Source organism: Pristiophorus japonicus, unplaced genomic scaffold, assembly GCF_044704955.1.
Source record: "Pristiophorus japonicus isolate sPriJap1 unplaced genomic scaffold, sPriJap1.hap1 HAP1_SCAFFOLD_272, whole genome shotgun sequence".
Taxonomy (NCBI): domain Eukaryota; kingdom Metazoa; phylum Chordata; class Chondrichthyes; family Pristiophoridae; genus Pristiophorus; species Pristiophorus japonicus.
This window is the reverse complement of record NW_027252472.1, coordinates 490,975-514,675: the sequence shown is the minus strand read 5'-3', so window position 1 is coordinate 514,675 and position 23,701 is coordinate 490,975. Positions and strand designations below refer to the sequence as shown.

General features: G+C 53.4%; 1 protein-coding gene across 1 annotated transcript; it reads left to right on the top strand.

The window, feature by feature from the left end:
- The first annotated feature begins 7,573 nt into the window (after positions 1–7,573).
- LOC139247557 (zinc finger protein 135-like) lies at positions 7,574–15,869 on the top strand. The gene is made up of 3 exons (XM_070871667.1): positions 7,574–7,637; positions 11,801–11,984; positions 14,988–15,869. Exons 2-3 carry the CDS (start codon positions 11,874–11,876, stop codon positions 15,867–15,869), a joined length of 993 nt encoding a protein of 330 aa, XP_070727768.1. The 5' UTR covers positions 7,574–7,637; positions 11,801–11,873.
- The last annotated feature ends 7,832 nt before the right edge of the window (positions 15,870–23,701 follow it).

Genomic DNA, 23,701 nt, shown 5'->3' with positions numbered 1-23,701 from the left:
AGGGGTCAGTGCTGGATATAATGGACCCAGGGGTAATACTGGATATAATGGACCCAGGGGTCAGTACTGGATATAATGGACCCAGGGGTCAGTACTGGGATATAATGGACCCAGGGGTCAGTACTGGGATATAATGGACCCAGGGGTCAGTACTGGATATAATGGATCCAGGGGTCAGTACTGGGATATAATAGACCCAGGGGTCAGTACTGGATATAATGGACCCAGGGGTCAGTACTGGGATATAATGGACCCAGGGGTCAGTACTGGATATAATGGACACGGGGGTCAGTACTGGGATATAATGGACCCAGGGGTCAGTACTGGGATATAATGGACCCAGGGGTCAGTACTGGGATATAATGGACCCAGGGGTCAGTACTGGATATAATGGACCCAGGGGTCAGTACTGGGATATAATGGACCCAGGGGTCAGTACTGGGATATAATGGTCCCAGGGGTCAGTACTGGGATATAATGGACCCAGGGGTCAGTACTGGATATAATGGACCCAGGGGTCAGTACTGGATATAATGGACCCAGGGGTCAGTACTGGGATATAATGGACCCAGGGGTCAGTACTGGGATATAATGGACCCAGGGGTCAGTACTGGATATAATGGACCCAGGGGTCAGTACTGGGATATAATGGACCCGGGGGTCAGTACTGGATATAATGGACCCGGGGGTCAGTACTGGATATAATGGACCCAGGGGTCAGTGCTGGATATAATGGACCCAGGGGTCAGTACTGGGATATAATGGACCCAGGGGTCAGTACTGGATATAATGGACCCGGGGGTCAGTACTGGATATAATGGACCCGGGGGTCAGTACTGGATATAATGGACCCAGGGGTCAGTGCTGGATATAATGGACCCAGGGGTCAGTACTGGGATATAATGGACCCAGGGGTCAGTACCCAGGGGTCAGTACTGGATATAATGGACCCAGGGGTCAGTACTGGGATATAATGGGGTCAGTACTGGATATAATGGACCCAGGGGTCAGTACTGGATATAATGGACCCAGGGGTCAGTACTGGGATATAATGGACCCAGCGGTCAGTACTGGATATAATGGACCCAGGGGTCAGTACTGGATATAATGGACCCAGGGGTCAGTACTGGATATAATGGACCCAGGGGTCAGTACTGGGATATAATGGACCCAGCGGTCAGTACTGGATATAATGGACCCAGGGGTCAGTACTGGATATAATGGACCCAGGGGTCAGTACTGGATATAATGGACCCAGGGGTCAGTACTGGATATAATGGACCCAGGGGTCAGTACTGGGATATAATGGACCCAGGGGTCAGTACTGGGATATAATGGACCCAGGGGTCAGTACTGGATATAATGGACCCAGGGGTCAGTACTGGGATATAATGGACCCAGGGGTCAGTACTGGGATATAATGGACCCAGGGGTCAGTACTGGGTATAATGGACCCAGGGGTCAGTACTGGGATATAATGGACCCAGGGGTCAGTACTGGATATAATGGACCCAGGGGTCAGTACTGGATATAATGGACCCAGGGGTCAATACTGGATATAATGGACCCAGGGGTAATACTGGATATAATGGACCCAGGGGTCAGTGCTGGATATAATGGACCCAGGGGTAATACTGGATATAATGGACCCAGGGGTCAGTACTGGATATAATGGACCCAGGGGTCAGTACTGGGATATAATGGACCCAGGGGTCAGTCCTGGGATATAATGGACCCAGGGGTCAGTACTGGATATAATGGACCCAGGGCTCAGTACTGGATATAATGGATCCAGGGGTCAGTACTGGGATATAATAGACCCAGGGGTCAGTACTGGATATAATGGACCCAGGGGTCAGTACTGGGATATAATGGACCCAGGGGTCAGTACTGGATATAATGGACACGGGGGTCAGTACTGGGATATAATGGACCCAGGGGTCAGTACTGGGATATAATGGACCCAGGGGTCAGTACTGGATATAATGGACCCAGGGGTCAGTACTGGATATAATGGACCCAGGGGTCAGTACTGGGATATAATGGACCCAGGGGTCAGTACTGGGATATAATGGTCCCAGGGGTCAGTACTGGGATATAATGGACCCAGGGGTCAGTACTGGATATAATGGACCCAGGGGTCAGTACTGGATATAATGGACCCAGGGGTCAGTACTGGGATATAATGGACCCAGGGGTCAGTACTGGGATATAATGGACCCAGGGGTCAGTACTGGATATAATGGACCCAGGGGTCAGTACTGGGATATAATGGACCCGGGGGTCAGTACTGGATATAATGGACCCGGGGGTCAGTACTGGATATAATGGACCCAGGGGTCAGTGCTGGATATAATGGACCCAGGGGTCAGTACTGGGATATAATGGACCCAGGGGTCAGTACTGGATATAATGGACCCGGGGGTCAGTACTGGATATAATGGACCCGGGGGTCAGTACTGGATATAATGGACCCAGGGGTCAGTGCTGGATATAATGGACCCAGGGGTCAGTACTGGGATATAATGGACCCAGGGGTCAGTACCCAGGGGTCAGTACTGGATATAATGGACCCAGGGGTCAGTACTGGGATATAATGGGGTCAGTACTGGATATAATGGACCCAGGGGTCAGTACTGGATATAATGGACCCAGGGGTCAGTACTGGGATATAATGGACCCAGCGGTCAGTACTGGATATAATGGACCCAGGGGTCAGTACTGGATATAATGGACCCAGGGGTCAGTACTGGATATAATGGACCCAGGGGTCAGTACTGGGATATAATGGACCCAGCGGTCAGTACTGGATATAATGGACCCAGGGGTCAGTACTGGATATAATGGACCCAGGGGTCAGTACTGGGATATAATGGACCCAGGGGTCAGTACTGGATATAATGGACCCAGGGGTCAGTACTGGATATAATGGACCCAGGGGTCAGTACTGGGATATAATGGACCCAGGGGTCAGTACTGGGATATAATGGACCCAGGGGTCAGTACTGGGATATAATGGACCCAGGGGTCAGTACTGGGATATAATGGACCCAGGGGTCAGTACTGGGTATAATGGACCCAGGGGTCAGTACTGGGATATAATGGACCCAGGGGTCAGTACTGGATATAATGGACCCAGGGGTCATTACTAGATATAATGGACCCAGGGGTCAGTACTGGATATAATGGACCCAGGGGTCAGTACTGGGATATAATGGACCCAGGGGTCAGTACTGGATATAATGGACCCAGGGGTCAGTACTGGATATAATGGACCCAGGGGTCAGTACTAGATATAATGGACCCAGGGGTCAGTACTGGGATATAATGGACCCAGGGGTCAGTACTGGGATATAATGGACCCGGGGGTCAGTACTGGATATAATGGACCCGGGGGTCAGTACTGGATATAATGGACCCAGGGGTCAGTGCTGGATATAATGGACCCAGGGGTCAGTACTGGGATATAATGGACCCAGGGGTCAGTACTGGATATAATGGACCCGGGGGTCAGTACTGGATATAATGGACCCGGGGGTCAGTACTGGATATAATGGACCCAGGGGTCAGTGCTGGATATAATGGACCCAGGGGTCAGTACTGGGATATAATGGACCCAGGGGTCAGTACCCAGGGGTCAGTACTGGATATAATGGACCCAGGGGTCAGTACTGGGATATAATGGGGTCAGTACTGGATATAATGGACCCAGGGGTCAGTACTGGATATAATGGACCCAGGGGTCAGTACTGGGATATAATGGACCCAGCGGTCAGTACTGGATATAATGGACCCAGGGGTCAGTACTGGATATAATGGACCCAGGGGTCAGTACTGGATATAATGGACCCAGGGGTCAGTACTGGGATATAATGGACCCAGCGGTCAGTACTGGATATAATGGACCCAGGGGTCAGTACTGGATATAATGGACCCAGGGGTCAGTACTGGGATATAATGGACCCAGGGGTCAGTACTGGATATAATGGACCCAGGGGTCAGTACTGGATATAATGGACCCAGGGGTCAGTACTGGGATATAATGGACCCAGGGGTCAGTACTGGGATATAATGGACCCAGGGGTCAGTACTGGATATAATGGACCCAGGGGTCAGTACTGGGATATAATGGACCCAGGGGTCAGTACTGGGATATAATGGACCCAGGGGTCAGTACTGGGTATAATGGACCCAGGGGTCAGTACTGGGTTATAATGGACCCAGGGGTCAGTACTGGATATAATGGACCCAGGGGTCAGTACTGGATATAATGGACCCAGGGGTCAATACTGGATATAATGGACCCAGGGGTAATACTGGATATAATGGACCCAGGGGTCAGTGCTGGATATAATGGACCCAGGGGTAATACTGGATATAATGGACCCAGGGGTCAGTACTGGATATAATGGACCCAGGGGTCAGTACTGGGATATAATGGACCCAGGGGTCAGTCCTGGGATATAATGGACCCAGGGGTCAGTACTGGATATAATGGACCCAGGGCTCAGTACTGGATATAATGGATCCAGGGGTCAGTACTGGGATATAATAGACCCAGGGGTCAGTACTGGATATAATGGACCCAGGGGTCAGTACTGGGATATAATGGACCCAGGGGTCAGTACTGGATATAATGGACACGGGGGTCAGTACTGGGATATAATGGACCCAGGGGTCAGTACTGGGATATAATGGACCCAGGGGTCAGTACTGGATATAATGGACCCAGGGGTCAGTACTGGATATAATGGACCCAGGGGTCAGTACTGGGATATAATGGACCCAGGGGTCAGTACTGGGATATAATGGTCCCAGGGGTCAGTACTGGGATATAATGGACCCAGGGGTCAGTACTGGATATAATGGAACCAGGGGTCAGTACTGGATATAATGGACCCAGGGGTCAGTACTGGGATATAATGGACCCAGGGGTCAGTACTGGGATATAATGGACCCAGGGGTCAGTACTGGATATAATGGACCCAGGGGTCAGTACTGGGATATAATGGACCCGGGGGTCAGTACTGGATATAATGGACCCGGGGGTCAGTACTGGATATAATGGACCCAGGGGTCAGTGCTGGATATAATGGACCCAGGGGTCAGTACTGGGATATAATGGACCCAGGGGTCAGTACTGGATATAATGGACCCGGGGGTCAGTACTGGATATAATGGACCCGGGGGTCAGTACTGGATATAATGGACCCAGGGGTCAGTGCTGGATATAATGGACCCAGGGGTCAGTACTGGGATATAATGGACCCAGGGGTCAGTACCCAGGGGTCAGTACTGGATATAATGGACCCAGGGGTCAGTACTGGGATATAATGGGGTCAGTACTGGATATAATGGACCCAGGGGTCAGTACTGGATATAATGGACCCAGGGGTCAGTACTGGGATATAATGGACCCAGCGGTCAGTACTGGATATAATGGACCCAGGGGTCAGTACTGGATATAATGGACCCAGGGGTCAGTACTGGATATCATGGACCCAGGGGTCAGTACTGGATATAATGGACCCAGGGTTCAGTACTGGATATAATGGACCCAGGGTTCAGTACTGGGATATAATGGACACAGGGGTCAGTACTGGATATAATGGACCCAGGGGTCAGTACTGGATATAATGGACCCAGGGGTCAGTACTGGATATAATGGATCCAGGGGTCAGTACTGGATATAATGGATCCAGGGGTCAGTACTGGATATAATGGACCCAGGGGTCAGTACTGGGATATAATGGATCCAGGGGTCAGTACTGGATATAATGGACCCAGGGGTCAGTACTGGATATAATGGACCCAGGGGTCAGTACTGGGATATAATGGACCCAGGGGTCATTACTGGGATATAATGGACCCAGGGGTCAGTACTGGATATAATGGACCCAGGGGTCAGTACTGGGATATAATGGACCCAGGGGTCAGTACTGGGATATAATGGACCCAGGGGTCAGTACTGGGATATAATGGACCCAGGGGTCAGTACTGGATATAATGGACCCAGGGGTCAGTACTGGGATATAATGGATCCAGGGGTCAGTACTGGATATAATGGACCCAGGGGTCAGTACTGGGATATAATGGACCCAGGGGTCAGTACTGGATATAATGGACCCAGGGGTCAGTACTGGGATATAATGGACCCAGGGGTCAGTACTGGATATAATGGACCCAGGGGTCAGTACTGGGATATAATGGACCCAGGGGTCAGTACTGGGATATAATGGACCCAGGGGTCAGTACTGGATATAATGGACCCAGGGGTCAGTACTGGGATATAATGGACCCAGGGGTCAGTACTGGGATATAATGGACCCAGGGGTCAGTACTGGGATATAATGGACCCAGGGGTCAGTACTGGGATATAATGGACCCAGGGGTCAGTACTGGATATAATGGACCCAGGGGTCAGTACTGGATATAATGGACCCAGGGGTCAGTACTGGGATATAATGGACCCAGGGGTCAGTACTGGGATATAATGGACCCAGGGGTCAGTACTGGGATATAATGGACCCAGGGGTCAGTACTGGGATATAATGGACCCAGGGGTCAGTACTGGATATAATGGACCCAGAGGTCAGTACAGGGATATAATGGACCCAGGGGTCAGTATTGGATATAATGGACCCAGGGGTCAGTACTGGGATATAATGGACACAGGGGTCCAGTACTGGATATAATGGACCCAGGGGTCAGTACTGGATATAATGGACCCAGGGGTCAGTACTGGATATAATGGACCCAGGGGTCAGTACTGGATATAATGGACCCAGGGGTCAGTACAGGGATATAATGGACCCAGGGGTCAGTACTGGGATATAATGGACCCAGGGGTCAGTACTGGATATAATGGACCCAGGGGTCAGTACTGGGTACTGGGATATAATGGACCCAGGGGTCAGTACTGGATATAATGGACCCAGGGGTCAGTACTGGGATATAATGGACCCAGGGGTCAGTACTGGATATAATGGACCCAGGGCTGAGCCTTGGGGAGGGGGCGGGGCCGGCCGGCTGTGATTGACAGCCGGGCTCTCACACGCCTGCGCAGTGTGCGGCGAGCGGAACAAAGAGAGGGGGCGTCGGCGGCTCAGTTGCTTGACAGCTGGGGAGTGACGCCTGCGCAGTGTGCCGCTAGCGCGGGGCGTGGCAGCAGCGGGTGATTGACAGCTGGGCAGTCACGCCTGCGCAGTGTGCAGTGAAGGGGGCGGTTCCTCAGCGGGTGATTGACAGCTAGCGAATCACGCCTGCGCAGTGTGCAGTGAAGGGGGCGTGGCCGCAGCGGGTGATTGACAGCCAGCGAATCACGCCTGCGCAGTGAAGGGGGCGTGACCGCAGCGGGTGATTGACAGCCAGCGAATCACGCCTGCGCAGTGTGCAGTGAAGGGGGCGTGGCCGCAGCGGGTGATTGACAGCCAGCGAATCACGCCTGCGCAGTGTGCAGTGAAGGGGGCGTGACCGCAGCGGGTGATTGACAGCCAGCGAATCACGCCTGCGCAGTGTGCGCGCTGGGCGGAGGAGGGAGAAGGGGCCGCCCGCCATCTTGTTTTGGCGGAGAGAGAGAGAGAAGGAGGCACAGAGAGAGAGGGAGAGGGAGATAGAGGCGGGCAGACGGAGAGCGGGTAGGCGGCGCCGGGCGGCGGCGGGGCGCCGGGGTCCGGAGGGAGCCGCCGGGCCGCCATATTCCCTCCGGCCTCCTCCTTCACTCACCGTCTCTGGCCGCGGGCCCCGCCGCCGCCGCCATTGGTGCCGAGGGAGCCAGTGCGCAGGCGCGGCGTCCACCCGCTCCTTCCATACGGCGCTTTCCCGCGCGCGGGGCAGGCCGGGCCGTCCGTCCGCCATTGCTGCGGCTCCACCCCACCCCGCTTGACTCAATTCACCTCCACACTCACTCAGTGAGGGGGAGGGAGTCTCACACTCACTCAGTGAGGGGGAGGGAGTCTCACTCTCACTCAGTGAGGGGGAGGGAGCCTCACACTCACTCAGTGAGGGGGAGGGAGTCTCACACTCACTCAGTGAGGGGGAGGGAGTCTCACACTCACTCAGTGAGGGGGAGGGAGTCTCACACTCACTCAGTGAGGGAGAGGGAGTCTCACACTCACTCAGTGAGGGGGAGGGAGACTCACACTCACTCAGTGAGGGGGAGGGAGACTCATTCTCACTCAGTGAGGGGGAGGGAGACTCACTCTCACTCAGTGAGGGGGAGGGAGTCTCACACTCACTCAGTGAGGGGGAGGGAGTCTCACACTCACTCAGTGAGGGGGAGGGAGTCTCACACTCACTCAGTGAGGGGGAGGGAGTCTCACACTCAGTGAGGGGGAGGGAGTCTCACACTCACTCAGTGAGGGGGAGGGAGTCTCACACTCACTCAGTGAGGGGGAGGGAGTCTCACACTCACTCAGTGAGGGGGAGGGAGTCTCACACTCACTCAGTGAGGGGGAGGGAGTCTCACACTCACTCAGTGAGGGGGAGGGAGTCTCACACTCACTCAGTGAGGGGGAGGGAGTCTCACACTCACTCAGTGAGGGAGAGGGAGTCTCACACTCACTCAGTGAGGGGGAGGTGGACTCACACTCACTCAGTGAGGGGGAGGGAGACTCACACTCACTCAGTGAGGGGGAGGGAGTCTCACACTCAGTGAGGGGGAGGGAGTCTCACACTCACTCAGTGAGGGGGAGGGAGCCTCACACTCACTCAGTGAGGGGGAGGGAGCCTCACACTCACTCAGTGAGGGGTAGGGAGCCTCACACTCACTCAGTGAGGGGGAGGGAGTCTCACACTCACTCAGTGAGGGGGAGGGAGTCTCACACTCACTCAGTGAGGGGGAGGGAGTCTCACACTCACTCAGTGAGGGGGAGGGAGTCTCACACTCACTCAGTGAGGGGGAGGGAGTCTCATACTCACTCAGTGAGGGGGAGGGAGTCTCACACTCACTCAGTGAGGGGGAGGGAGACTCACACTCACTCAGTGAGGGGGAGGGAGTCTCACACTCACTCAGTGAGGGGGAGGGAGTCTCATACTCACTCAGTGAGGGGGAGGGAGTCTCACACTCAGTGAGGGGGAGGGAGACTCACACTCACTCAGTGAGGGGGAGGGAGTCTCACACTCACTCAGTGAGGGGGAGGGAGTCTCACACTCACTCAGTGAGGGAGAGGGAGTCTCACACTCACTCAGTGAGGGGGAGGGAGACTCACACTCACTCAGTGAGGGGGAGGGAGACTCACACTCACTCAGTGAGGGGGAGGGAGTCTCACACTCAGTGAGGGGGAGGGAGTCTCACAATCACTCAGTGAGGGGGAGGGAGACTCACTCTCACTCAGTGAGGGGGAGGGAGACTCACTCTCACTCAGTGAGGGGGAGGGAGTCTCACACTCACTCAGTGAGGGGGAGGGAGTCTCACTCACTCAGTGAGGGGGAGGGAGTCTCACACTCACTCAGTGAGGGGGAGGGAGTCTCACACTCACTCAGTGAGGGGGAGGGAGTCTCACACTCAGTGAGGGGGAGGGAGTCTCACACTCTGAGGGGGAGGGAGTCTCACACTCACTCAGTGAGGGGGAGGGAGTCTCACACTCACTCAGTGAGGGGGAGGGAGAGGGAGTCTCACACTCACTCAGTGAGGGGGAGGGAGTCTCACACTCACTCAGTGAGGGGGAGGGAGACTCACACTCACTCATTGAGGGGGAGGGAGTCTCAGTCACTCACTGAGGGGGAGGGAGACACACACACACACTGGGGGGGATGTGATGGTGGGGAGTCTCACATAGAAAATAGGTGCAGGAGCAGGCCATTGGGCCCTTCGAGCCTGCACCACCATTCAATATGATCATGGCTGACCATTCCCTCAGTACCCCACTCCTGCCTTCTCTCCACACCCCCTGATCCCTTTAGCCGTAAGGGCCACATCTAACTCCCTTTTGAATATATCCAACGATCTGGCCCCCAACAACTTTCTGTGGTAGAGAATTCCACAGGTTCACCATTCACACACACTCGCTCTCACACACACACACACACACACACACTCGCTCTCACACACACACACTCGCTCTCACACACACACACTCGCTCTCACACACACACACTCGCACTCGCGCACACACACTCGCGCGCGCACACTCGCACACACACTCGCACTCGCGCACACACACACTCGCACACACGCACACACACACACACACACTCGCACACATACACACACACTCACACACACACACACACACACTCATTCACTGGCGGCAACGAAAGACTTGCACCTTTCATGACCACCGGACATCCCAAAGTGCCTCACAGCCAATGAAGTACTTTTGGAGTGTGGTCACTGTTGCACTGTGGGAAATGCGGCAGCCAATTTGCGCACAGCAAGCTCCCACACACAGCGATGTGATAATGACCCGGATCATCTGTTTTAGTGATGTTGGTCGAGGGATAAATATTGGCCCCAGGACACCGGGGAGAACTCCCCCTGCTCTTCTTCCAAATAGTGGCCCTGGGATCTTTTACATCCACCCGAGAGGGCAGACGGGGCCTCGGTTTAACGTCTCATCCCGAAAGACGGCACCTCCGACAGTACGGCACTCCCTCAGTACTGCCCCTCCGACAGTACGGGGCTCCCTCAGTACTGCCCCTCCGACAGTGCAGTACGGGACTCCCTCAGTACTGCCCCTCCGACAGTGCGGCACTCCCTCAGTACTGCCCCTCCGACAGTATGGTGCTCCCTCAGTACTGCCCCTCCGACAGCGCAGTACGGGACTCCCTCAGTACCGCCCCTCCGACAGTACAGCACTCCCTCAGTACCGCCCCTCCGACAGTGCACTACGGCGCTCCCTCAGTACTGACCCTCCGACAGCGCAGTATGGTGCTCCCTCAGTACTGCCCCTCCGACAGTGCGGCACTCCCTCAGTACTGCCCCTCCGACAGTGCAGCACTCCCTCAGCACTGCCCCTCCGACAGTACGGCACTCCCTCAGTACCGCCCCTCCGACAGTGCGGCGCTCCCTCAGTACTGCCCTTCCGACAGTACGGCACTCCCTCAGTACCGCCCCTCCGACAGTGCGGCGCTCCCTCAGTACTGCCCCTCCGACAGTACGGCACTCCCTCAGTACCGCCCCTCCGACAGTGCAGTACGGCACTCCCTCAGTACTGCCCCTCCGACAGTGCGGCACTCCCTCAGTACTGCCCCTCCGACAGTACGGCACTCCCTCAGTACCGCCCCTCCGACAGTGCAGTACGGGACTCCCTCAGTACTGCCCCTCCGACAGTACGGCACTCCCTCAGTACTGCCCCTCCGACAGTACGGGACTCCCTCAGTACTGCCCCTTTGACAGTGCAGTGCTGTAAAATTCTGACAGGGTTTGACAGGGTAGATGCAGGGAGGGTGTTTCCCCCGGGGCTGAGGAGTCTAGAACCAGGGGTCACACAGTCTCAGGATAAGGGGTCGGCCATTTAGGACTGAGATGAGGAGGAATTTCTTCACTCAGAGGGTGGTGAATCTCTGGAATTCTCTGCCCCAGAGGGCTCAGTCGTTGAGTATATTCAAGGCTGAGATCGAGAGATTTTTGGGATATTAGAGGAATCCAGGGATATGGAGATAGTGCAGGAAAGATTGGCCATGATCTTACTGAATGGCGGAGCAGGCTTGAGGGGCTGAATCCTGCTCCTATTTCTTATGTTCCTAATTTCGTAGAACCCTCTCCATTACTTCATCACAGAACACAATTGTCAGTCCAACACGATGTACCTCTAACCTATTTATTAACCCCTTTTCCCCCCGCCAACTAACAATTCAGTTTTGAGCCGGTCCGTCGAACGCCTTTTGAAAAGGCCTCCTTTTCTGACTGTGTTTGAGATTCCCGAACGGAGATGGAGGTCGAGGAGACGGAAGTTCCTCGGGGGCAGGATTCCATTGCCGGAGTCTCGGTGGGGGCTCGGAAACTCCCGGCGGGAGAGGGAACGGAGAATTTTCAGTGTTCGGTGCGTATGATTCGCATCACGGTTCACAAAAGCGCACACACACACAAAGGTGCGAAGCAGTTAAACGGCCTTTTATGAAGGGAGCGATAGTTTAAATATCGTCAAACGCAGCGTACAATCAGGATAGAAATATTGCATGTACGACCGTGGCAAGTGATTGGTACCGATCCCGATCAGACAGACAGATGGTGGCATGAACAGGTCTAATGAGCAGGTTAGGTGAGTGGGGCAAATGCATGGCAGATGCAGTATAATGTGGATAAATGTGAGGTTATCCACTTTGGGGGCATAGACAGGAAGGCAGAATATTATCTGAATGGCGGCAGATTAGGAAAAGGGGAGGTGCAACGAGACCTGGGTGTCATGGTACATCAGTCATTGAAAGTTGGCCATGCAGGTACAGCAGGCGGTGAAGAAGGCAAATGGTATGTTGGCCTTCATAGCGAGAGGATTTGAGTCTAGGAGCAGGGAGGTCTTACTGCAGTTGTACAGGGCCTTGGTGAGACCACACCTGGAATATTGTGTTCAGTTTTGGTCTCCTAATCTGAGGAAGGACGTTCTTGCTATTGAGGGAGTGCAGCGAAGGTTCACCAGACTGATTCCCGGGATGGCGGGACTGACATATGAGGAGAGACTGGATCGATTGGGCCTTTATACACTGAAGTTTAGAAGGATGAGAGGGGATCTCATAGAAACATATAAAATTCTGACGGGACTGGACAGGTTTAGATGCAGGAAGAATGTTCCCGATGTTGGGGAAGTCCAGAACCAGGGGCTCACACAGTCTAAGGATAAGGGGTAAGCCATTTAGGACCGAGATGAGGAGAAACTTCTTCACCCAGAGAATTGTGAACCTGTGGAATTCTCTACCACAGAAAGTTGTTGGGGGCCAGTTCGTTGGATATATTCAGAAGGGAGTTAGATGTGGCCCTTACGGCTAAAGGGATCAGGGGGGTATGGAGAGAAGGCAGGAGTGGGGTACTGAGGGAATGATCAGCCATGATCATATCGAATGGTGGGGCAGGCTCGAAGGGCCCAATGGCCTGCTCCTGCACCTATTGTCTATGTTTCTATGTTAATAAGACCATGGCTAATCTGATCATGGACTCATCTCCACTTCCCCGCCCGATCCCCATAACCCTTCACTCCCTTATCGTTCAAAAATCTCTCTATCTCCACCTTAAATATATTCAATGGCCCAGCCTCCACAGCTCTCTGGGGGAGAGAATTCCACAGATTTACAACCCTATTTAAAAAAAGGAGGCAGACAAAAAGCAGGAAACTCGAGACCAGTTCGCCTGACATCTGTGGTTGGGAAAATGTTGGAGTCCATTATTAAAGAAGCAATAGCAGGACATTTGGAAAAGCAAAATTGGGTCAGGCAGAGTCAGCATGGATTTATGAAGGGAAGTCATGTTTGACAAATTTGCTGGAGTTCTTTGACGATGTAAGGAACAGGATGGAAAAAGGGGAACCAGTGGATGTGGTGCATTTAGACTTCCAGAAGGCATTTAACAAGGTGCCACATAAAAGTTTACTACACAAGATAAAAGTTCACGGGGTTGGGGGTAATATATTAGCGCGGATAGAGGATTGGCTAACTGACAGAGAACAGAGAGTGGGGATAAATGGTTCATTCTCGGGTTGGCAACCAGTAACTAGTGGGGTGCCGCAGGGATCAGTGATGGGACCCCAGCTATTTACAATATATTAACAACTTGGAAGAAGGGACTGAGTGTAACGTAGCCAAGTTTGCTGACGATACAAAGATGGGAGGAAAAGTAATGTGTGAGGAGGACACAAAATCAGTAAAAGGACACAGACAGGCTCAGTGAGTGGGCAAAAATTTGTCCGATGGAGTATAATGTGGGAAAGTGTGAGGTCATGCACTTTGGCAGAAAAAATAGAAAAGCAAATTATAATTTAAATGGAGAAAGATTACAAAGTGCGGCAGTACAGCGGGACCTGGGGGTTACTTGTACATGAAACACAAAAGGTTAGTACGCAGGTACAGCAAGTGATCAGGAAGGGCCAATGGTATCTTGGCCTTTATTGCAAAGGGGATGGAGTATAAAAGCAGGGAAGTCTTGCTCCAGTTACACAGGGTATTGGTGAGGCCACACCTGGAATACTGCGTGCACAGTTTTGCTCTCCGTATTTACGAAAGGATATACTTTGCTTTGGAGGCAGTTCAGAGAAGGTTCACTCGGTCGATTCCGGAGATGAGGGGGTTGACTTATGAGGAAAGGTTGAGGAGGTTGGGCCTCTACTCATTGGAGTTCAGAAGAATGAGAGGTGATCTTATCGAAACGTATCAGATTATGAGGGGGGCTCGACAAGGTGGATGCAGAGAGGATGTTCCCACTGATGGGGGAGACTAGAACTAGGGGGCATGGTCTTAGAATAAGGGGCCGCCCATTTAAAACTGAGATGAGGAGGAATTTCTTCTCTCAGAGGGTTGTAAATCTGTGGAACTCGCTGCCTCAGAGAGCTGTGGGAGCCGGGACATTGAATATATTTAAGACAGAGATAGACAGTTTGTTAACCGCTAAGGGGGCGGGCAGGGAAGTGGAGCTGGGTCCATGATCGGATCAGGCCACGATGGTATTAAATGGCGGAGCAGGGCTCGAGGGGCCGAATGGCCGGCTCCTGGCTCCTGTTTCTGATGTTTCATGAGGTTAAACATAGAAAATAGGTGCAGGAGTAGGCCATTCGGCCCTTCTAGCCTGCACCGCCATTCAATGAGTTCATGGCTGAACATGCAACTTCAGTACCCCATTCCTGCTTTCTCGCCATACCCCTTGATCCCCCGAGTAGTAAGGACCTCATCTAACTCCTTTTTGAATATATTTAGTGAATTGGCTATAGAGGTGCTATAAAAGGTGCTCTATAGACACAAGTTGTTGTTGTTTAAGCCTCAATGCCAATACCGGTCCGAAGATACTTTTTTTTTTGTGTGGGGGTCCTCACGTTATTCCCGGTGTGCGTGTGTTTGTTGTGCAGGTGTGCGGGAAGCTGTTCCGTTGGGCGTGCGTGCTGGAAGCCCACCAGCGCTACCACCGGGGCGAGAGGCCGTTCGACTGCCCGGTGTGCGGCAAGGGGTTTGTGACATCCAGCAACCTGACCGATCACCAGCGAGTGCACAGCGGGGAGAAGGCCTTCGGCTGTGGAACATGCGGACGGCGCTTCGTGTCCTCCAGCAATCTCATCGCTCACCGCCGCACACACGGCGGACCGAGGCCATATCGGTGCACGGAGTGCGGTAAGGGCTTTGCCGCCTCACCGAACCTGGCCGCCCACCTGCGCACGCACACGGGGGAGCGGCCGTTCGGCTGCCGCACGTGCGGGCGGGCGTTCGGGGAGTCGGGCAAGCTGGCCCGGCACGAGCTTATCCACACGGGCCGGCGGCCCTTCGCCTGCGGGGTGTGTGGCCGTGGCTTCCTGGAGGCGGGCAAGCGAGCCCAGCACGAGCGGCTGCACGTGCCCGGGGACCGCCCCTTCCCCTGCGACCTCTGCCCCAAGGGGTTCGTGACCTCCGCCAACCTGCTGGCCCACCAGCGCACCCACACAGCCGAGCGCCCCTTCCGCTGCGACCTCTGCCCCAAGGGGTTCGTGACCTCCAGCAACCTGGCCGCCCACCAGCGCACCCACACAGCCGAGCGGCCCTTCCCCTGCCCGGTGTGCGGGCGGGCCTTCCGCGAGTCGGGCAAGCTGAGGCGTCACGCCCGGGTCCACACCGGCGAGAAGCCCTTCGCCTGCCCGCGCTGCGGCAAACGCTTCACCCGCGCTGCCTCACTGCGCACGCACCAGCGGGCACACGGCCAGGCCCCCCCCGACACCGACACCCCCCCGGTGCCCCTCTTAAACGCCGCTGAGGAGCTTTAAACGCCGCAGCAGCCCTTTAAACGCCGCTGCAGCCCTTTAAACGCCGCTGCAGCCCTTTAAACGCTGCTGCAACTCCGTTAAACACTGCTGCAGCCCTTTAAACGCTGCTGCAGCCTTTTAAACACTGCTGCAGCCCTTTAAACACTGCTGCAGCCCTTTAAATACTGCTGCAGCCCCGTTAAACGCAGCGGCAGGCCTTTAAACACTACTGCAGCCCTTTAAACACTGCTGCAGCCCTTTAAACACTACTGCAACTCCGTTAAACACTGCTGCAGTCCTTTAAACACTGCTGCAGCCCTTTAAACGCCACGGCAGCCCTTTAAACACGGCTGCAGCCCTTTAAACGCTGCTGCAGCCCTTTAAACGCTGCTGCAACTCCGTTAAACACTGCTGCAGCCCTTTAAATACTGCTGCAGCCCCGTTAAACGCTGCTGCAGCCCTTTAAACACTGCTGCAGCCCTTTAAACACTGCTGCAGCCCTTTAAACACTGCCGCAGCCCTTTAAACACTACCGCAGCCCTTTAAACGCTGCGGCAGTCCTTTAAACGCTGCTGCAGCCCTTTAAACACTACTGCAGCCCTTTAAACACTGCTGCAGCCCTTTAAACACTGCTGCAGCCCTTTAAACACTGCTGCAGCCCTTTAAACACTGCTGCAGCCCTTTAAACACTACTGCAGCCCTTTAACCACGACTGCAGCCCTTTAAACACTACTGCAGCCCTTTAAACACTGCTGCAGCCCTTTAAACACTACTGCAGCCCTTTAAACACTGCTGCAGCCCTTTAAACACTACTGCAGCCCTTTAAACACTACTGCAACTCCGTTAAACGCTGCCGAGGTCCTTTAAGTACCGTGACAGCCCTTTAAACACCGTAACAGCTCTTTAAATATCATGACAGCCCGTTAAACACCGCGGCAACCCTTGAAACACTGCTGCAGCCCTTTAAACACTGCTGCAGCCCTTTAAACACTGCTGCAGCCCTTTAAACACTGCTGCAGCCCTTTAAACACTGCTGCAGCCCTTTAAACACTGCTGCAGCCCTTTAAACACTGCTGCAGCCCTTTAAACACTACTGCAGCCCTTTAAACACTGCTGCAGCCCTTTAAACACTGCTGCAACTCCGTTAAACGCTGCCGAGGTCCTTTAAGTAACATGACAGCCCTTTAAACACCGTAACAATTCTTTAAATATCATGACAGCCCTTTAAACTACTGCAGCCCCGTTAAACACCGCGGCAACCCTTGAAACACTGCTGCAGCCCTTTAAACACTGCTGCAGCCCTTTAAACACTACTGCAGCCCTTTAAACACTGCTGCAATCCTTTAAACACTGCTGCAGCCCTTTAAACACTGCTGCAGCCCTTTAAACACTACTGCAGCCCTTTAAACACTACTGCAGCCCTTTAAACACTGCTGCAGCCCTTTAAACACTGCTGCAGCCCTTTAAACACTACTGCAGCCCTTTAAACACTACTGCAGCCCTTTAAACACTGCTGCAGCCCTTTAAACACTACTGCAGCCCTTTAAACACTGCTGCAGCCCTTTAAACACTGCTGCAACTCCGTTAAACGCTGCCGAGGTCCTTTAAGTAACGTGACAGCCCTTTAAACACCGTAACAATTCTTTAAATATCATGACAGCCCTTTAAACTACTGCAGCCCCGTTAAACACCGCGGCAACCCTTTAAACGCTGCTGAAGCCCGTTAAACGCTACTGCACCCTTTAAACACTACTGCAACTCCTTTAAACGCTGCTGAAATCTTTTAAATACCGTGACAGCCCTTGAAACACTACTGCAACTCCGTTAAACGCTGCCGAGGTCCTTTAAGTAACGTGACAGCCCTTTAAACACCGTAACAATTCTTTAAATATCATGACAGCCCTTTAAACTACTGCAGCCCCGTTAAACACCGCGGCAACCCTTTAAACACTGCTGCAGCCCTTTAAACACTGCTGCAGCCCTTTAAACACTACTGCAGCCCTTTAAACACTGCTGCAGCCCTTTAAACACTGCTGCAGCCCTTTAAACACTGCTGCAGCCCTTTAAACACTGCTGCAGCCCTTTAAACACTGCTGCAGCCCTTTAAACACTACTGCAGCCCTTTAAACACGACTGCAGCCCCGTTAAACACCGCGGCAACCCTTTAAACGCTGCTGCAGCCCCGTTAAACACCGCGGCAACCCTTTAAACACTGCTGAAGCCCGTTAGACGCCGCAGCGGACAAGAGGGAAGGTTTGGAACAGCCCGACGCGTCTCGCTCGTGACGTCACGGACTATTTCAGACGGGGAGGGTGGGGGCACGTGACTTGAAGGGGGTGTGGGGGTTGAAGATATCAGCGAATTAAAACTGTGGGGGGTGGGGCTTGGGGTAAATCGCTGAATTCAATGTGGAGCGGGAAACAGTGCGAGGGGGATTAAACAAACACTTGATCCAATCTCTCGCAAATGTCACCTGTATGTGTATATATATATATTATGTCTTTGTGAAAAGTGAACTGATGATGGAGTGAAGTCCCGATCATGTAATAAAATGTGTCGCAACACTGTGGTATTATTTGCGCAAATGCAGGATCCCACAAATCCCTCAGTACTGCCCCTCCGACAGTGCAGGGCTCCCTCAGTACCGCCCCTCCGACAGTGCAGGGCTCCCTCAGTACTGCCCCTCCGACAGTGCAGGCTCCCTCAGTACTGCCCCTCCGACAGTGTGGGGCTCCCTCAGTACCGGCCCTACGACAGAACAGCACTCCCTCAGTACTGCCCCTCCGACAGTGCAGGGCTCCCTCAGTACTGCCCCTCCGACAGTGCGGCACTCCCTCAGTACTGCCCCTCCGACAGTACGGCACTCCCTCAGTACCGCCCCTCCGACAGTGCGGCACTCCCTCAGTACTGCCCCTCCGACAGTACGGCACTCCCTCAGTACTGCCCCTCCGACAGTACGGCACTCCCTCAGTACCGCCCCTCCGACAGTGCGGCACTCCCTCAGTACTGCCCCTCCGACAGTACGGCACTCCCTCAGTACTGCCCCTCCGACAGTACGGCACTCCCTCAGTACTGCCCCTCCGACAGTGCGGCACTCCCTCAGTACTGCCCCTCCGACAGCGCAGTACGGCGCTCCCTCAGTGGAGGCTCAGTCGTTGAGGCTGAGGTCGATAGATTATTGTGCTCGAGGGCAAATCGAGGGATCGTGAGGGAAAGTGGAGTTGAGGTCGAAGATCAGCCGTGATCTGATTGAATGGCGGAGCGGGCTCGAGGGACCCAATGGGACCACTAACACTCCTGGTTCTGATGTTAAGTCCCAGACTCGAGGGACCCAATGGGACCACTAACACTCCTGGTTCTGATGTTAAGTCCCAGGCTCGAGGGACCCAATGGGATCACTAACACTCCTGGTTCTGATGTTAAGTCCCAGACTCGAGGGACTGAATGGGATCACTAACACTCCTGGTTCTGATGTTAAGTCCCAGACTCGAGGGACCCAATGGGACCACTAACACTCCTGGTTCTGATGTTAAGTCCCAGACTCGAGGGACCCAATGGGATCACTAACACTCCTGGTTCTGATGTTAAGTCCCAGACTCGAGGGACTGAATGGGATCACTAACACTCCTGGTTCTGATGTTAAGTCCCAGACTCGAGGGACCCAATGGGACCACTAACACTCCTGGTTCTGATGTTAAGTCCCAGACTCGAGGGACCCAATGGGACCACTAACACTCCTGGTTCTGATGTTAACTCCCAGACTCGAGGGACTGAATGGGACCACTAACACTCCTGGTTCTGATGTTAAGTCCCAGACTCGAGGGACCCAATGGGATCGCTAACACTCCTGGTTCTGATGTTAAGTCCCAGACTCGAGGGACCCAATGGGACCACTAACACTCCTGGTTCTGATGTTAAGTCCCAGACTCGAGGGACTGAATGGGATCACTAACACTCCTGGTTCTGATGTTAAGTCCCAGACTCGAGGGACTGAATGGGACCACTAACACTCCTGGTTCTGATGTTAAGTCCCAGGCTCGAGGGACCCAATGGGATCACTAACACTCCTGGTTCTGATGTTAAGTCCCAGGCTCGAGGGACCCAATGGGATCACTAACACTCCTGGTTCTGATGTTAAGTCCCAGACTCGAGGGACCCAATGGGACCACTAACACTCCTGGTTCTGAAGTTAAGTACCAGACTCGAGGGACCCAATGGGATCACTAACACTCCTGGTCCTGATGTTAAGTCCCAGACTCGAGGGACTGAATGGGATCACTAACACTCCTGGTTCTGATGTTAAGTCCCAGGCTCGAGGGACCCAATGGGACCACTAACACTCCTGGTTCTGATGTTAAGTCCCAGACTCGAGGGACCCAATGGGATCACTAACACTCCTGGTTCTGATGTTAAGTCCCAGACTCGAGGGACTGAATGGGATCACTAACACTCCTGGTTCTGATGTTAAGTCCCAGACTCGAGGGACTGAATGGGATCACTAACACTCCTGGTTCTGATGTTAAGTCCCAGACTCGAGGGACCAAATGGGACCACTAACACTCCTGGTTCTGATGTTAAGTCCCAGACTCGAGGGACTGAATGGGATCACTAACACTCCTGGTTCTGATGTTAAGTCCCAGACTCGAGGGACTGAATGGGATCACTAACACTCCTGGTTCTGATGTTAAGTCCCAGACTCGAGGGACTGAATGGGACCACTAACACTCCTGGTTCTGATGTTAAGTCCCAGACTCGAGGGACCCAATGGGATCACTAACACTCCTGGTTCTGATGTTAACTCCCAGACTCGAGGGACTGAATGGGATCACTAACACTCCTGGTTCTGATGTTAAGTCCCAGACTCGAGGGACCCAATGGGACCACTAACACTCCTGGTTCTGATGCTAAGTCCCAGGCTCGAGGGACCCAATGGGATCACTAACACTCCTGGTTCTGATGTTAAGTCCCAGACTCGAGGGACTGAATGGGATCACTAACACTCCTGGTTCTGATGTTAAGTCCCAGACTCGAGGGACCCAATGGGATCACTAACACTCCTGGTTCTGATGTTAAGTCCCAGACTCGAGGGACTGAATGGGACCACTAACACTCCTGGTTCTGATGTTAACTCCCAGACTCGAGGGACTGAATGGGACCACTAACACTCCTGGTTCTGATGTTAAGTCCCAGACTCGAGGGACCCAATGGGACCACTAACACTCCTGGTTCTGATGTTAAGTCCCAGACTCGAGGGACCCAATGGGACCACTAACACTCCTGGTTCTGATGTTAAGTCCCAGACTCGAGGGACTGAATGGGACCACTAACACTCCTGGTTCTGATGTTAAGTCCCAGACTCGAGGGACCCAATGGGATCACTAACACTCCTGGTTCTGATGTTAAGTCCCAGACTCGAGGGACCCAATGGGACCACTAACACTCCTGGTTCTGATGTTAAGTCCCAGACTCGAGGGATCCAATGGGATCACTAACACTCCTGGTTCTGATGTTAAGTCCCAGACTCGAGGGACTGAATGGGATCACTAACACTCCTGGTTCTGATGTTAAGTCCCAGACTCGAGGGACTGAATGGGATCACTAACACTCCTGGTTCTGATGTTAAGTCCCAGACTCGAGGGACTGAATGGGACCACTAACACTCCTGGTTCTGATGTTAAGTCCCAGACTCGAGGGACCCAATGGGACCACTAACACTCCTGGTTCTGATGTTAAGTCCCAGACTCGAGGGACCCAATGGGACCACTAACACTCCTGGTTCTGATGTTAAGTCCCAGACTCGAGGGACCCAATGGGACCACTAACACTCCTGGTTCTGATGTTAAGTCCCAGACTCGAGGGACTGAATGGGACCACTAACACTCCTGGTTCTGATGTTAAGTCCCAGACTCGAGGGACTGAATGGGACCACTAACACTCCTGGTTCTGATGTTAAGTCCCAGACTCGAGGGACCCAATGGGATCACTCACACTCCTGGTTCTGATGTTAACTCCCAGACTCGAGGGACTGAATGGGATCACTAACACTCCTGGTTCTGATGTTAAGTCCCAGACTCGAGGGACTGAATGGGATCACTAACACTCCTGGTTCTGATGTTAAGTCCCAGACTCGAGGGACTGAATGGGATCACTAACACTCCTGGTTCTGATGTTAACTCCCAGACTCGAGGGACTGAATGGGACCACTAACACTCCTGGTTCTGATGTTAAGTCCCAGACTCGAGGGACCCAATGGGACCCTAACACTCCTGGTTCTGATGTTAAGTCCCAGGCTCGAGGGACTGAATGGGATTACTAACACTCCTGGTTCTGATGTTAAGTCCCAGACTCGAGGGACTGAATGGAACCACTAACACTCCTGGTTCTGATGTTAAGTCCCAGACTCGAGGGACCCAATGGGATCACTAACACTCCTGGTTCTGATGTTAAGTCCCAGACTCGAGGGACCCAATGGGATCACTAACACTCCTGGTTCTGATGTTAAGTCCCAGACTCGAGGGACTGAATGGGATCACTAACACTCCTGGTTCTGATGTTAAGTCCCAGACTCGAGGGACTGAATGGGATCACTAACACTCCTGGTTCTGATGTTAAGTCCCAGACTCGAGGGACTGAATGGGACCACTAACACTCCTGGTTCTGATGTTAAGTCCCAGACTCGAGGGACCCAATGGGACCACTAACACTCCTGGTTCTGATGTTAAGTCCCAGACTCGAGGGACTGAATGGGATCACTAACACTCCTGGTTCTGATGTTAAGTCCCAGACTCGAGGGACTGAATGGGATCACTAACACTCCTGGTTCTGATGTTAAGTCCCAGACTCGAGGGACCCAATGGGACCACTAACACTCCTGGTTCTGATGTTAAGTCCCAGACTCGAGGGACCCAATGGGACCACTAACACTCCTGGTTCTGATGTTAAGTCCCAGACTCGAGGGACCCAATGGGATCACTAACACTCCTGGTTCTGATGTTAAGTCCCAGACTCGAGGGACCCAATGGGATCACTAACACTCCTGGTTCTGATGTTAAGTCCCAGACTCGAGGGACCCAATGGGACCACTAACACTCCTGGTTCTGATGTTAAGTCCCAGACTCGAGGGACCCAATGGGACCACTCACACTCCTGGTTCTGATGTTAAGTCCCAGACTCGAGGGACCCAATGGGATCACTAACACTCCTGGTTCTGATGTTAAGTCCCAGACTCGAGGGACCCAATGGGACCACTAACACTCCTGGTTCTGATGTTAAGTCCCAGACTCGAGGGACCCAATGGGACCACTAACACTCCTGGTTCTGATGTTAAGTCCCAGACTCGAGGGACCCAATGGGATCACTAACACTCCTGGTTCTGATGTTAAGTCCCAGACTCGAGGGACCCAATGGGATCACTAACACTCCTGGTTCTGATGTTAAGTCCCAGACTCGAGGGACCCAATGGGACCACTAACACTCCTGGTTTTGATGTTAAGTCCCAGACTCGAGGGACGCAATGGGACCACTAACACTCCTGGTTCTGATGTTAAGTCCCAGACTCGAGGGACCCAATGGGACCACTAACACTCCTGGTTCTGATGTTAAGTCCCAGACTCGAGGGACCCAATGGGACCACTAACACTCCTGGTTCTGATGTTAAGTCCCAGACTCGAGGGACTGAATGGGACCACTAACACTCCTGGTTCTGATGTTAAGTCCCAGACTCGAGGGACCCAATGGGACCACTAACACTCCTGGTTCTGATGTTAAGTCCCAGACTCGAGGGACCCAATGGGACCACTAACACTCCTGGTTCTGATGTTAAGTCCCAGACTCGAGGGACCCAATGGGACCAC